Here is a 15089-nt window from a genome sequence, read left to right as displayed (position 1 = left end):
AAACCATATCCTCCCCCCTTCCCCTGGGCAGCAATAATAACCCCCCCACAGAAATAATTTCTCCCCAGGCACCAATAATAATCCCAATCCCCCCCTTCTCCGCGCCCTTAGGGGGTGGAGATTATTATTGCTGGGGGGGCATAATTAAAAGATAACCCAAAGCAGCAATAATAAATTATTAATTCTGTCCTGGGGGTAGACGAATAACACTGTCCTAGCGAGAGATTACTATTAATTATCAATAGACATTAAAATATATGAATTCTTTATTTCCAAAAACAATTTACTCTTCCTTTTTAATAATTCTCTCCTCCTGGCTCCTCGGTAGCCTTCACCAGCTAGCTCTGGGTGGGCCACATGCTTCCCCTTCCTGATATCAACCTGCACGCAGCAGGTGGACAGTGGGATACCTCCCCCTGCTACTGCAAAAGTTAAGGAGTCCCCTCTCTGTCACCTGCCCCCCCTGCTGAAGTGATGGTCCCCGGCCCTGGTAGCAGATGGGCTGGCTGTACCCCCCTATCGGCAGCCCTGCATACATATATAAAATGAGTGAATGTAGTTTACTGATGCTCACATTTAAGTTAAAAGACACTAGGACAAGACAAATAAGACAGTATAACCTTATATGTAATGGTGAGAAGGGGGTAATGTAATAAAAAAGCCCTCCAACCAAAACAGTGTAGCACACTAAAATCTTTTTAAAACAAAAGATATTCACATCTCATTCCATTACATGTCCCAAAAATAGGAGGGTTTTTCCTCATTTCAGGAAAGTGGGCAGAGCCATGCAAATAAGTCCTGTATGCCCCAACAACCAGATGCACATTCAGAACTGCTGTGTATAGTCCAAATATAGCCCAATAAAGCCACTTATTACAAACTGCATACTGGTGTTATCAGACCTTTTGACCATTATCAGTGTAGAGTATGGAAACCATGGCTTCCATGAAGTATAACTTGGGACCCTGTGAGACAGTAGGACTGTATTACCATCAACTATTCAAATCTTATTAGTTAAAACCTCACTCCAGGTAGGAAATTAAAAAAATACCCATGCAGTGTTAGGAATTAGGCATTACACCTTATTGCTCTAACTCTAAGTATCATTAGGATACTTTCTTTGCCAGTCACAATTCCAATAGAATACCCACATGATTTAAACACAAAATAGTGATGTAGCAACAAGGCCTATGAAGGTAACGATTGAGGCTTAACTGTAACTAATGGTTGTTTGCAAATTCCCCATAAGGGAATGATAATGGACTCTAAATAAGTTATTCATACCAATGACACATGCATAAGAGATGACTGGGGGGTAAACGGACTGCCTAGAACTTTGAAGGTAATATGGTTGGGGTTCTAGCTCGGCTCTTGGTTTATGGTGTGGGCACTGGCATAGTGCCTCCCTGTTTTCTTGTGTACAAGTATAACAAGATAGGAAAATGTCAATACCACACCTGATATAGTTACCAGGACGTTAAGTCCCTCCAGAACATCCATCTGCTGAAACCTTCTCCTGTTGATAAGGTTGTATACCTTTCCTTGTCCACTGCGGTCCAACAACATTAATCCATTCTCTGTGCCCACTAGTAAGTTTACACCTGTGTGCAGAAAGAACAGGTTTTTAGCAACAAATGCTTTTAAAATTGAAATAATTCATGATAAATTGAAACGCCAAGTATCAGTTTATCTGAGAAATCAGCACATGCTAGCCTACTTATATTGACTTTAATTAATACAGCTTTAAAAATGTTTTAATTTACATATCACTGTGTGCATTGCGATGTGATGAATATGAACAGGGTTTTAGGTCAATTTTAAAAGGATTCCCAGAGCATTGTTGGTTATTTAAAGGAAAGCAGTAGTTGTTGATATGTCTTCACTGCAACCTATAATGGAGCAGTTCAGAGGATGGGGGACGAGTCACTGCTCTGGCTCATACACTTGTGTATGTAAACTACTGAGCTATAAACATGCTTTTTCAGCAGGTAGTAGGGAGAGACTGGAAAACATGAAAAAAGGAGAGTAAAATTCCACCTCCTACCAGAAATGAGGATGCATAATATTAATATGCAATATTTTATATTTACCCGGCTGAAAAGAAAACATTTTTTAAGTTGCATCTTTTAATCCTGACCATCATAAAAAGGATGAATACAGTGCCTTTAACCCATCTAAAAATACCAAAACCCAAAAATCACAAACCTACTTACTATATAGAGCAGTAACATTTACAAATGTCTGTTTAGTGCAAGTATTTGTACCCTAGTCTATAAACTGAATGGGTCATTTAGTAACAGTTGTTGGTAAATCTTGCTGATTAAATCAAACAGATCAAAGCTTCTGACAAGGATACTAACAAGTTCCAACAAATCACAGACTACAACTACTATTCAAAAAAGCTTACGTCTCTTTCCTATAAGCACTTTACATTCCTATCAATGTCCATTAAAAGGAAATATGTCAAAGAAAAATATGTAGGGGTGTTTTACTTTCATGGTAAAGTCCAGAAAGTTTTATTTGTACTTAACAGAAAAAGCCAACGTATTTAACCTTAACAACTGTGGGGGAATAATATTTAACAAATACAGTAGGCAACTTTTTTAGGCTAATTTCTGGCACACATCAATCTAATTTATGATAAATGCATAGTAAAATGATAAACATATATAATACTAGTAATAATTTAATTACATTTAAAGCTGAGCATATATGAAAACATCTAGTAATCATCAGAAAATTTGACTTGAATTTCATTTGCTTGTTATAGTCCTGTAATTCACGAGTCTAAATGGCAGCCCACGCATTTCTTTTAAGACTGGAGTACTTAACGTTGTAAAGGAAAGTTGTACTGGTAGACTATAGCAGATAACATAAAAATGCTAGTTGCCTGGCTTACAAGTCAATCCAAGCTTGAATAATTTAAGTCTTTTCACAGAACATGTATCCAGATCTGACTTTACATTCTGACTTTATATGGCCTTTCTAATCTCCATACTTGTCCCAGGTCAGTGACAACACACAGAGACAGAAGGGGATTAGCAATGTAAACCGCCACTTGTACTCCATTTGTACTCTCTCAATGCAAGTTTTCTTCAAAATTTGTGATTCATGGTAATTTTGCCACCGTCTAAGAAAATATGCCGTGGGGCCCATATATAAAAGGCAACATGCATAACAATTATTAGCACATTTTTAAATATTTTAGTAGCACAGGATAAACATTCCAGAAAGGGAAATGCAGCAAAAAAAATGTAATGCTCCCCAAATAAAAGGTCATACTTACCCCATAATGCTGCACAAAGTATCTCAGAATTAAAGCGTTTCTTGTATTTCCGGATCTCTGGAGTATCGCTGTGAGGACGAATATTGGTAGGGTTCACGTTTACCACTGATATTTTTCTGGCCTCATTCAGCTTGGCTTGTTCTTGTCTAAGCAGTTCGCTAGTAAACAGGGCTAAAAAAAACACTCTCTTCATTCAGCAAAAAAAGAATAAGAAAATGGAGCATGCGAGTTCTGTGACAAATCTCAGCATTTCACATTTAATTCATGGGGGTGGACCACTTCAAGTGCTGCAGATGTTGCTGAACTACATCTCCCAGAGTCCCATGCCAGAAAGCATGTAGTTTAGCAAGAGCTGATGAAGCCTCTACTAAGCCACCCATGATTAGACATTCTCATTCACAAGGGAAAGGAGATAAAGAAATAAAACTTCAAGCGCAGCAACAAAATAAAATAAATAAATCAAATGGCCTACTATCCTTCAGCTGGGAAGAATGACAACTGGTGCTGCTTCTTTTTCACACAATATTACTTAATCAGTGTTTTAATTACAAGAAGTCTGCTCACTGACCAGCGTATTTCTGGGTTTTAATAAAAAAATGATAAGTCATCTGAAACTTTAGATCAAAGGTCTAGTTAATCTTGTGTCTACCACAAGTAAATGGATGCAACAGATTATTCTGCCAATTTTTTCCCCCTTAGTTTTGGAAACAGTGGGGAAAAGTTAAAACATCTGGCAAGTATTTATCACATTTCGGAGATTTTCCCTTGCTTCCTTTTGCTCGTACAAGAAATGGGTGGAGCGGTTGTCACTATGACATATTAGACAAAGAAAGCAATAACTTCTAACCCTTTCCCAAGATGCTAAAATAATTTTTTTGTTTTAGTCTGTGTACCTCTTGAATATGTTTTTCTTATGACAGGAAAATAGGGAGCCAATGAGTTCACAGACAGCAATAAATACCAGATAAGATGCTTTAATGTTTACATATGGATGCTTTTATCACGGCATTCAATTTTAGCCAACCTAAAAATTTGAAACTACATTAAGATATGACTGCTGGTTGTTCGAGAGATTAGTGTCAGGTATCCCAAAACATGTAAGCATCAGCTTTAGGCTTACTAGGGGATTAAGGGAAAAATGCACGACAGACATGATGGTTTAGCAACCTGTGACTGTAAAATAACTGTAGTGAGTCTAAAGTAATGATCATTTTTATGAGATGGCACTGGAGGAGGTTCTGTAACCCTCTTAGATCCAGCCTTTGTATGCAAAAGTAGGAGTGGCCCAACTAAATTTTACCCAGTTGTAAGCCATGCTTTGATGAGATCATTCCAATAAAACTGAAAGTGCATTATCAGGGTAAGGGCAATATGTGAACTAACCCTTTCTGAAAGTAAAAAATAATAAGGGCAATTTACTAACACTGGAGCACAAAAGCTGTTGGTTACTATGCACAGCTGCTCCAAATTCAGTTTTCTCTAGTTTTACTAAACTCCCTCCCACTGTATTTTTTCCCAAGAAATTCTAATCGGAAACATGGACTATAGCATAACCTAATAATACTTTAACAGAAATATCATGCTGCTCAAGGTGGACCATTTGCCATTGCATCCATTTAGAAAATACCAAAAACAAAAAATATATAAGAAATCTAGTCCAGTTCAAGCCTAGCATAGAAGGGACTCGTAATAAAAGATGAATTAGTGAAACTGTACATTATGTGCTTGACCAACACACATAATTCAATACTTTGGTGGATTTTATTTTTAAAAAAGAATTTATCCTATCAGTAAAGGAAGCAACCGTTGTGTCCATTCTTCCTAGCATTACATGGACTATTCTGTCAGAAGCAGAAGTGCTGTGTTGTAGCCCATAGCTTATAAAGATTTTACAGATTTAGTAGCATTAAAATAATGAAAGCCAAGATGTGATTGGCTACTATTGGTGACAACACAGCACAGCTCTTGGTACTACTTGGAACTGGTACTGGTACTTGGAACTATGGTACTAGATAACTCCCTTACACTTCCATTATAAACCAAAATAAATCACCTATACACCTACCTGCACACTACCTTAAGAGCAATAAAGTGTTCACGTACAAACCATATCAGCTCAATACCTGTAGCAGATGACTCTTCATCATCATCATCATCATCTTCATCCTCCTCATCATCGTTATCAGTAGGTGATGTCTGGTAAACTCTTGTATCAACAAATGGTGTAAAAGGTGCTTTTGTGGTACTTCCCCCACCATACTAAAATAATAAAAAGGAGGCACAAAAGAAAAAAATGCAAATGAAAAATAGATAGAAAATCTGCATGACAAATCTAAACAATATTTACAATAATGTTAATTATATTAATGTGACAATTATACAGCATTAATACTGGCAGTTAAATGTAACTCTTATGGTAATAATACTGTATAGAATTATATTAAATTTAAACACTTGCAATAATATCAATAATAATAATTAGAAGTAATTTGCAAACAGTGAGTATCAGTTTTTACCTAATCCTAGAAGTAAACAGCACTTAGGGCCTAGTGTGCTCATACAGTGTTTAGTGGCTCTCCATGCTCAGGGACAAGGCACATAAAATTCTGCCATGCAAAAGTCAGCTGAATGCCACTTTGCACCAGTGAACTGTAGTGCGTTCAATCTCACCGCCCCGGATCGAGCATACAGCTGACACACAGGATAGTCAGGCACATTTTACCAGGTCTATATGAGGTTTGAGATCACCCTCATTTGTTTATAAAATGTAACCACAATAACTTTTTATTCTTGACACTTTTTATGGCATTCACAATCTGTATCACAAAAATAATGCAATGCAGCCTGAACATTAAACTTGAGCTATTTTTGTAACAAAACCATTCTAATTACTAAATGTCTCTCTATAGCACCCTGCAGACCCCCCTCCCCCCACACACACACAAATTAATAAACTACAGCTATGCCAAATAGCAAACGATGCATTGAGAGCCCTACAGCAGACATGAGTTCAGAAGAACAGATTTTGTTCAATTCTGGTGTAACAAAGGCAGGTATAAAGACACATCCTCCCCCTCCTCCTCACCAGCAAAGAACCTAACATGCATGCATCTGCAGTGCTAAAATAGGTGTAGAGAAGGAAAGATGAAAAGAAGAGATATCAAAGTAGCACCACGATCAGTACTTGTAACCAGTTATCCAGAAAGCGGAAGTGTTAGTTTGGTACTGCCACCACCTACTTCAGTCCCAGTCTCCACTTCCTGTGCATGCGATGAACCTCTCCCTATCGGCTCGGTTGGAGTACCCACCGGGGAGTGGCTCTGCTGGACTAAGTCAGGAAGGTTTATGTGGCCGGCAAAACCATTACTTTCTGCATGGCCAGAGCGTTTTTTATCTCCAGATGTCTGCGGACACACAAAGGAAAGTACATGGACAACTACATTACAAGAGCTTAAACAGCAGTTAGATGTCTGTACAGTAACGTGCATATCAAACAGTAGCAGAGTTCAGAAACGCAGACATATAGAGAAAGCTGTATGATCCAGAAGTCTAAGCAAAATAGCACTGTACCTCTATACAATCTTTGTATATCCAAAGCTACTCCCAAGTTACAGAGGAGAATTAGTCTGACTTATAGACAATGAAGAACGGGGATATTACAATTCAAACATACTGTAAAGATCAGTCCCACTATAAAATATTAGTTCTTATGCACCTCCACCACAGCTGAGTATTGAAACTTCATTTTAATAATAAAGTAAAAGCAACTGTAATTTTCATTTTTTTCCAATTTCCGATATGCATAATAATTGAAACCATCCAAATGTTAAACTTTCCAGGTTAGAATTATGGATCGAGCAAGCAACAAATGATTTTTGATGTCAGCTCTGCATGAATCTCTTCCTACATGTGCTGGCACGATTGACATTTATTTAATGAAAACCTGAGCATAAATCACTGTTCCCTCTCAGCTGCCACATGTGCATACCTAGTGTAGTGAAGCATAGCCAGGATAAAATAAAATATTTGTTATACATTTCAGCAGTCATTATTTTGCCAGTTTGCCAAGAGACACTTAGAACTTTCCCTGCATTTGTAAAAAGCAGGAAGTGATTTATTGGGGAAGATTCTGGACATTGGATGCAAGACAACCAGACTTAAAAATCAATGCTCTGGGAGAATGCTAGGCAGTTTTTTGCTCCAACATCTTTGCTAATTTCCAGTGATCCATGATAGTTCAAATCAATAGAAGAAACATGACAAGAATCTCAATGTTTATCTGCCATTGTCACACCTCTCTTATAAAGCTTTAGAATTTGAGCATCAACTATCATTTTTTTTCAGTACTTAAGTTGCTTGCATTCAAAGCCCCAGAGACCCTCTTCTAAGCTTCCATTGTTTGCTTTAATAATAGAACATCCTGCTGTTCTATAAGGTATAATGTACTGTTACAAAGTTTTCTCTAAGCCCTTGTCCACACATGCCTCCTGCATTCTTTTTTTTTTTAACCACAGAAGAAATTGATCTGGGAAGTATAAGCAAACTTATAATACCTACTTATACTTTCCGCGTTTAAATGTACCTACGTTTACATGAGTTCATCGGATTGCCGCACGTTCAGGAGTCCCCAAGGTATGAACGATCGCGCTGTGGGTGCCATTATATTCTAATGGCACCCCAGCCCCGCGTCGTGTATTGCAAAAAAAAGGTACTTGTACTTTTTCAATGGCAGCTTTGTGAATAAACCCCCTTATCTGACTGGTTGTTACAGGTTCCTTTTTAGATTTGCTCTGTGCACTTCTAGACTGAGTAAGTAAAAAAAATGTAATACAAGAAAAATTCTACAAAATGGTTTTAGATAAATAGGGGTCCAGAAATACTATTTCATAAAGGTTCACCTGAGATTATGACATGAACTGCTCAGCTGCATAACTTTACTTCCAGCCTTCACCATCCCATGAGAAATACATAGGATTGCTGCTGACCTCTCTCTTCGAGGAAAAAAAAAAGCTGCCTGGCTGTCATGCTAATTCAATAGTAACCTACGAATGTTGCATACGTTTTTTTCCATAGCAAAAAAGTGTGTTTAGAAGCCTAAACATATTACAAATGGAACAGATGTAGGTATGACAACATTGTAAAGCAAAACTTTTTGGGGTCACACTGGCTCCTTTTCTCAATGCATGCTGGGTATTATACCGTAGTAATAGTATATTAGGCGATTCATATACATTTTCAGTCTATTAGCACAAGATTTGTAACCATTTATTTATCTGCATTATCTATTGCAATGTGTCATTCGTTTTAATTCACATATAAGCTCTATGACTTGTTCTATATCTCTATTTACATTCAAATCTCTAACACCTAGTATAAACAGATATATGAAAAAACTCCCCCTGTAAAAATATACCACCTCCAAACCTGTTTACATTATCGTGTGATCATTTGACCCTTCAACATGATAAAGGCTTTAGATTGTAAGCCATCACGGGCAGGGCCCTCCTTACCATCTTGTCTTGAATTGTACTGTAATATCTTCCTTACATTGTTAAGCGCTGCGCAAACTGTTGCCTCTTGTATCTTATCTTGTATAATAATAAGGATAGGGAACCCTGAAACAGTCTTCAATTGTGCTTTTGCCTTTACACACATGAACTTCAATGGCATCCCAGTCTTAGTCCGTAGGGTTCAATTTTGAGTTGGCCCACCCTTTGCAGCTATAACAGCTTCAACTCTTCTGGGAAGGCGTTCACAAGGTTTAGTAGTGTGTCTATGGGAGTGTTTGACCATTCTTCCGGAAGCGCATTTGTGAGGTTAGGCACTGATATTGGATGAGAAGACCTGGCTCACACTCTCCACTCTAATTAATCCCAAAGGTGTTCTATCTGGTTGAGGTCAGTACTCTGTGCAGGTCAGTCAGGTTCTTTCACCCCAAAACGCGCTCATCCATGTCTTTGTGGACCTTGCTTTGTGCACTGGTGCGCAGTCATGTTGGAACAGGAAGGGGCCATCCCCAAACTGTTCCCACAAAGTTGGGAGCATGAAATTGTCCAAAATGTCTTGGTATGCTGATGCTTTAAGAGTTCCCTTCACTGGAACTAAGGGGCCAAGCCCAACCCCTGAAAAAACAACCCCACACCATAATACCCCCCCACCAAACTTTACAATTGGCACAATCCAGTCAGGCAAATACCGTTCTCCTGGCAAGAGCCAAACTCAGACACGTCCATCGGATTGCTAGACAGAGAAGCGTGATTCGCCACTCCAGAGAACACGTCTCCACTTCTCTAGAGTCCAGTGGCAGCGTGCTTTACACCACTGTATCTGACGCTTTGCATTGCACTTGGTGATGTAAGGCTTGGATGCAGCTGCTCGGACATGGACACCCCTTCCATGAAGCTCTATACGCACTGTTGTTGTGTCAATCTGAAGTTTGGAGGTCTGTAGCTATTGACCCTGCAGACAGTTGGCGACTTCTGCGCACTGTGCGCTTCAGCATGTGCTGACCCCGCTCTGTCATTTTACTTGGCCTACCACTTTGTGGTTGAGTTGCTGCTGTTTCCAGTTGCTTCCACTTTGTTATAATACCACTACCAGGTGACCGTGGAATATTTAGTAGCAAGGAAATTTCATGGAACACCTGAATCCAATGATTTGGAGGGGTGCCCCAATACTTTTGGCAATGTAGTGTATATACACACAGTATACACACACATATACACAGTATATAAAGTGCCTATTACATTGTTTCTCCTCTGTAGATTTTTTTAGGAGATGGAGCCACGTAATGGACACCCTCCAGCTATCACTTTATAAAATGATGTGTAAGTTTTCTCATAAATAATAGTTTGCTCACCTGTTTTTAGGATACCTGTCACCCATAAACTCAGGAAACCGATGACATTTTATGCACTGAATCAATATTTAAGACACTTCAGGCTATACATATTGATCCAGCTCATAAAATGCCTACTTCTCTACAAACTAGTGAAAGGTACATTGTAATGAGCAAAGAAAAGAAAAAAATACTTTCTCCCAGTTTTGAGGAATAACCCCAGTTTATGTGTGATCTATTTCACATACACAGCTCTATGTAAATAGTGAATACCCAACTCATTGTGAAAACACCAACAAAGGAAGCCCCGATGTTTGTTTTTTTCTAGCTATCTATATGCGTGTCTACAATATAAGAGAATATCTTTTATCTCTGTTCCACTTACCCTTCTTTTGTTTTTATCGTCTTTTGTTTTTAATTCTAAGTAATTCAAGATATGGCATGTATTGTCCCCTCAATACCATACTACCACACTTATAAAAATATACATTTTAGAATGATTAAAAAAAAACTATCTTTTGTACAAGTTTTTAGGCATAGAGCTGGCCCTGACAGCTTACTTCTCGTACCATTAGAGTTCCTTCTCTTGAGATGCTTCTGAATGTCTCAGATTGGGAGGTTTCAAGACCCTGTGTTCCTGTATTATATGGCTCAATGTTCCCGGATCCTCCTGTTGGTCTACAAACAGCAATACAAGGAGTCACTTTCACATTCACTGAAACCTATCACTTTACAAGGGTTAATATCAAAGCACTGCATAGAAGCAAAGTTTAACGGTAATACAAAAGAAACATAGTAGCACTAGCAAGAAAAAAACATTTTATAAAAAGTTAAGCTATGAAGGCGTTCTCATTAAATCCTTTCTAATTTTGTATACAATTTTTTTAGTTTGGGATTTCATGAGGGAGGGTTTGGCTTAATGTTGGATTAAGCAGACTTCCCTTTACTTTCTGTGGTGGTGACTCAGACGTCCAGAGAGGATGATAGATAGTAATAACTTATCAGAAAGTCTAACCTTTCTGCACTCTTAAAATGTTAAAAATGTTTTTGTTGAATGCTCTTTCTTAAATGGAAAGACTTCTCATCCCTATAAAACTATGTCATCACAAGGTGTTTGTGGAATCACTTGAATATAGACATATACAGCAATAAAAACCCGACATTGGTTCTAACCCTTCTCCACTCAAAGGAAAAACAAAGAGCGCCTCTATCGTGTAAAAACGCTTTAAATTGGCAATATAAGGAACATACAGCTTGTAGGCTGTGCCGGATGATCTTAGTGTTTCGTTTGCTGATTTATATTTTATGCCTACTTATCTCATCTGTTTGTGAGTATGTTTTTAGCTTTTCTTATATCGCCATATTAAAGCGTTTTTACACAATGGAGGCGCTCTTTGTTTTTCCTTTCAGCTTTGTAGTTACCCCTAACCAGCGGGAGCTCACACAGTTACGGGTGCTGGCACCTGTGTTAATAACTTTTTGCCTTCTCCCCTCTATCCAATATGAAAAGCTCAGTCCCCATAAAATTGTGTTTTTAGTTATGATAGATGCTAGTAGGCAGAATCACCTCCATGGTTTCTTATATCTTTCTGTGACTCCAGTGGGCATATTGCCTTTCCAGAACATCTAGCTCAGTCCACCTCTACAATAAAATCCCACATCACCTGCCGCGCCGGCAGATGTATTAATCCTCCTCCTTTATTCTCTGCTTTGTAACCTAAATGATAGTGCCAACAGTCAGAAACTCTTGTAATGGACACAGCAGCTGGATGGATCCTTAGGTGAAAATAACACATTGACTTAGTCTCTGGGTTATTAAAGAAGCCCGTGGTCAATTTAAATAGACAGCACACAACCATAACTTAAATAGCAGTTTGGTTGGACTAAGCCATGAAGGTGTTCTTCCCTTAAGGTATAGTTTGTGTATGACAACAGATTCTAAGATCCCATGCAGTAAAGCATACAATGCTATTTTACTACTATAGAGCTAGTCCAATCACTTGTAGCTGATCTGCAGTACCTACAGTGTGGTTAGCTCTAAATGATAGGAATAGGAACAAAAAGGAGATGCTCCCGACTTTCATTTCTCTTCCTAGGGTGCTAGTTCTTTCATACAGTGTCACAAAAATTGTAAAACAGAATACAAATGCTTTTTTTAATTTAAGCACAAAAATGCTTTGATGCCAAGTACACATATGAGAGCAAATATTGTACCTGCAAATGATTGTAGACTTTGGTTGAGAATGTATGAAAACCTAAAAAGAATATTAACGTTCTTTTTCCACAACTACCAGCCCGATTGAAACTTTCATGCAGCCCTGATGCCGATTGGTGGCTGAGCAGTAGTATTAAGGCTAGGTTCACACCTAGACGATTGAGCTGGTGAGCTGTTTTTGTGAGTTTTCATTTGCGCGTCTGCTTTGAAAACCAATTTTCAATGCATAGGGATGTGTACGGGACCCAAACCGAAATTAGCTCCTGCACCTTTTTGCGCGACAGGTGATTTCGTCCACGTGACAAACCGCAAAAGGTCTTAACAGCCTCCATTAACTTCAATGTGAATCTGTGTTTTGCGCGATATCGCGCGACTCAATCCGCACGATAAATCGCCTAGGTGTGAACCTAGCCTTACAGTTTGTAGTAAAAACACATTGATATACAAGGTGAATGATGAGTGCAATGATTCAGTGGATCTGTTGCTCTTCAATATATCAAGTCCTGAAAGACATAACATGTCACTACACTGCTGCAATGCTTACATGAGTCGTGGAATGTCGCTAACTGGCACAGTTCCATCCTGAGTTTCACTCTCGCCATCTTCTTCCTCACTGCTCTCAGATTCCTCACTGGATGAGGAGTAGTCTGTCACCTTCTTTATTGGTCGGTTTGTTTCTTCGATGCGCAATTCTCTCAACTCTTTCGCCAAAGCAGTCAGGTCCTGAAAAGTAATTTACATTGTAACTCCTCCAAACCATAACACAGTTATGTGTAAAATGAGCCACCTCCTTGTCTTAATGCTCACTTGCACTATAGTCCGTGAGAAAGTAGCTGAACAATACGGTTACACACCCATTTAAACAGACAATGTTTGAAGCAAAAAAGGACATCACGAGCCAGTCTTACTGACAGACGCAATTTCAACCATTATGTGTCTGGTGCGCAGAACAGATGGATACACTTTCTGTGAAAACCAGAAAATTTCTGCCATAGTAAGCTGGAAAATATTTTCCTTCTTATAAAAGTCTGAGATGGTTCTCATTTTGAGCTACATGCAATCTGTGGTAAATGCGCATTTTTTAAATTTTTTTTTTATAACCTAGCATTTAATTAAAGTACAAGAAAAGAGCATTTTCTCAGCTTACTATGAATTTGACATGATAATAAGACAGCACTGTTTTTTGTTGCTGTATCACAGCCAGCAAGTCTAGGATACAGTCAGTGTATCTAGGTCATGCTTTAAAGCAATGTAGGTGAGGTAGTGGTAAAGCATAAAGATTCTGCAGAAGATGAGTTGGCTTGTTCTGTGGAAGAAAACATGCAAATGAGGAACAAAGCATTGGCCTTACCATTTCCCCCTATATTAGTGACCAATGTAGCCGTCAATGCAACCATAAACAAAGGTTTCAAGGAAAGAATTATTCAGCATTACCACATTGATTATCACCATATATTTTCAAACAGCCCTACTGTCTGACTAAGAAGAAATGAAACATAAACCTATAGGATATAGCCAACATAGATCTCTCAGCAAAGAGAATGTGCTGTGCCAAAATAGAAATCATTATGTGTCATATGTGAAGCAAGAATACAGTTCTAGTGGAGATTTAAACACAGATTTTGCATTTACCGATTGAATTAATGATGCTGCTGTTGAGTAATCAACAGGGGAAAAGCAGCTGTTTGGATGCCTTAGGCCTACATTTCTGAATCTATGGCAGAAAACTACATGGATTTGGAAGATCTCAATATGGATCAGCTCTGTACCTTGATTCTGATTATGTAAAATAGCTTTACCCGCATTAACTTTAATCAGGACACTGACAGACATTCCGAAATATGCTAGTATATATCATATTGTTGGTGACAGATTTCCATCAAAGCCTATTTCCACTTTTATAGCCAAATTGGGATAACACCTACATTCTATACGTTACATGATCCCATTGCATAAGTTTAAAAAATTGCTGTTTACACCTTTTCTCTTTTCTAAAAACTCAAAAACTGAAGTTTTCTCATTCTATGTAATGTAAAACAGGGGGCTATGGCAATACGTTTACCATAATTAACCTTATCTGTTTTGTGCTGGCAGATCTCATTATTAGTTGTAAACTAGATTTAAACACTTTCTGTCCTAACAGGGTTAATGAAGAACTACCGGCAATCGAAAAATTAAACCTTGCAATGGGGCTAACCCCCCAACTCCAAGGGTCAATTGTTTTTTTTGGTCTACGGGCTAAGATAAACACATAATACGCTTACGTAATCCTCGGTCCCACTTGACAGCTAGACTGGTCCTCGCAGCCTCTTCTCCAGCAGTCCAAGGACCTGTGATGTCATCACATGTAATACAATTGCATTACACGTGAGGACATTGAGGGACAGTCCACTACCAGATTGGAGGGGGAGAGAGATGAGCAGCCACTGCTGCAGGACCAATGATCAGGTTTTTTATTTAAGCTCCTAAGCCAAAACAAGCAGTTAACCCTTGCAGTGCAGGGGTAACCCCACTGCAAGGGTTAATTTTTCACTTGTTTGCAGTTCTTCTTTAAAGATCTCAGGGTCTGTGTTCTGCATTGTATGTTAATTCATTTTCCAACAGTCTGTCCCCACTTCATCCTTCCACTTTCTTTTTTAAATTATTCACAATAGTTTGCAGTCTGCCCGAAAGCCCACTCCAAAGAAACAACTAAAATGGCAAGAAATATTTTTTTTAAATATATTTTTAGGTGTTCTGTGTGAATGGGA

General features: G+C 38.5%; 1 protein-coding gene across 4 annotated transcripts in view; it reads right to left on the bottom strand.

Moving 5' to 3' along the window:
• The window catches only part of TNIK (TRAF2 and NCK interacting kinase), a 239650-nt gene that overhangs the window by 16204 nt on the left and 208357 nt on the right, over positions 1–15089 (bottom strand). For 3 of the 4 annotated variants that reach the window (XM_018553779.1, XM_018553780.1, XM_018553781.1), the window contains 6 exons: positions 12884–13062; positions 10685–10802; positions 6526–6690; positions 5410–5545; positions 3287–3457; positions 1458–1601 (listed from right to left, as the gene is read on the bottom strand). In XM_018553779.1, coding sequence (XP_018409281.1) covers positions 1458–1601; positions 3287–3457; positions 5410–5545; positions 6526–6690; positions 10685–10802; positions 12884–13062 — 913 coding nt within the window. Of the gene's footprint in view, positions 1–1457; positions 1602–3286; positions 3458–5409; positions 5546–6525; positions 6691–10684; positions 10803–12883; positions 13063–13690; positions 13700–15089 lie in introns of all 4 variants that reach the window. The other variant, XM_018553778.1, reaches the window with a different exon arrangement.

Source organism: Nanorana parkeri, unplaced genomic scaffold (assembly GCF_000935625.1).
Source record: "Nanorana parkeri isolate BGI_ZX_2015 unplaced genomic scaffold, ASM93562v1 scaffold129, whole genome shotgun sequence".
In the NCBI taxonomy this organism is placed as follows: Eukaryota; Metazoa; Chordata; class Amphibia; order Anura; family Dicroglossidae; genus Nanorana; species Nanorana parkeri.
Note: the sequence above shows the minus strand (reverse complement) of the source record. Positions and strands in the feature narration are given on the sequence as shown.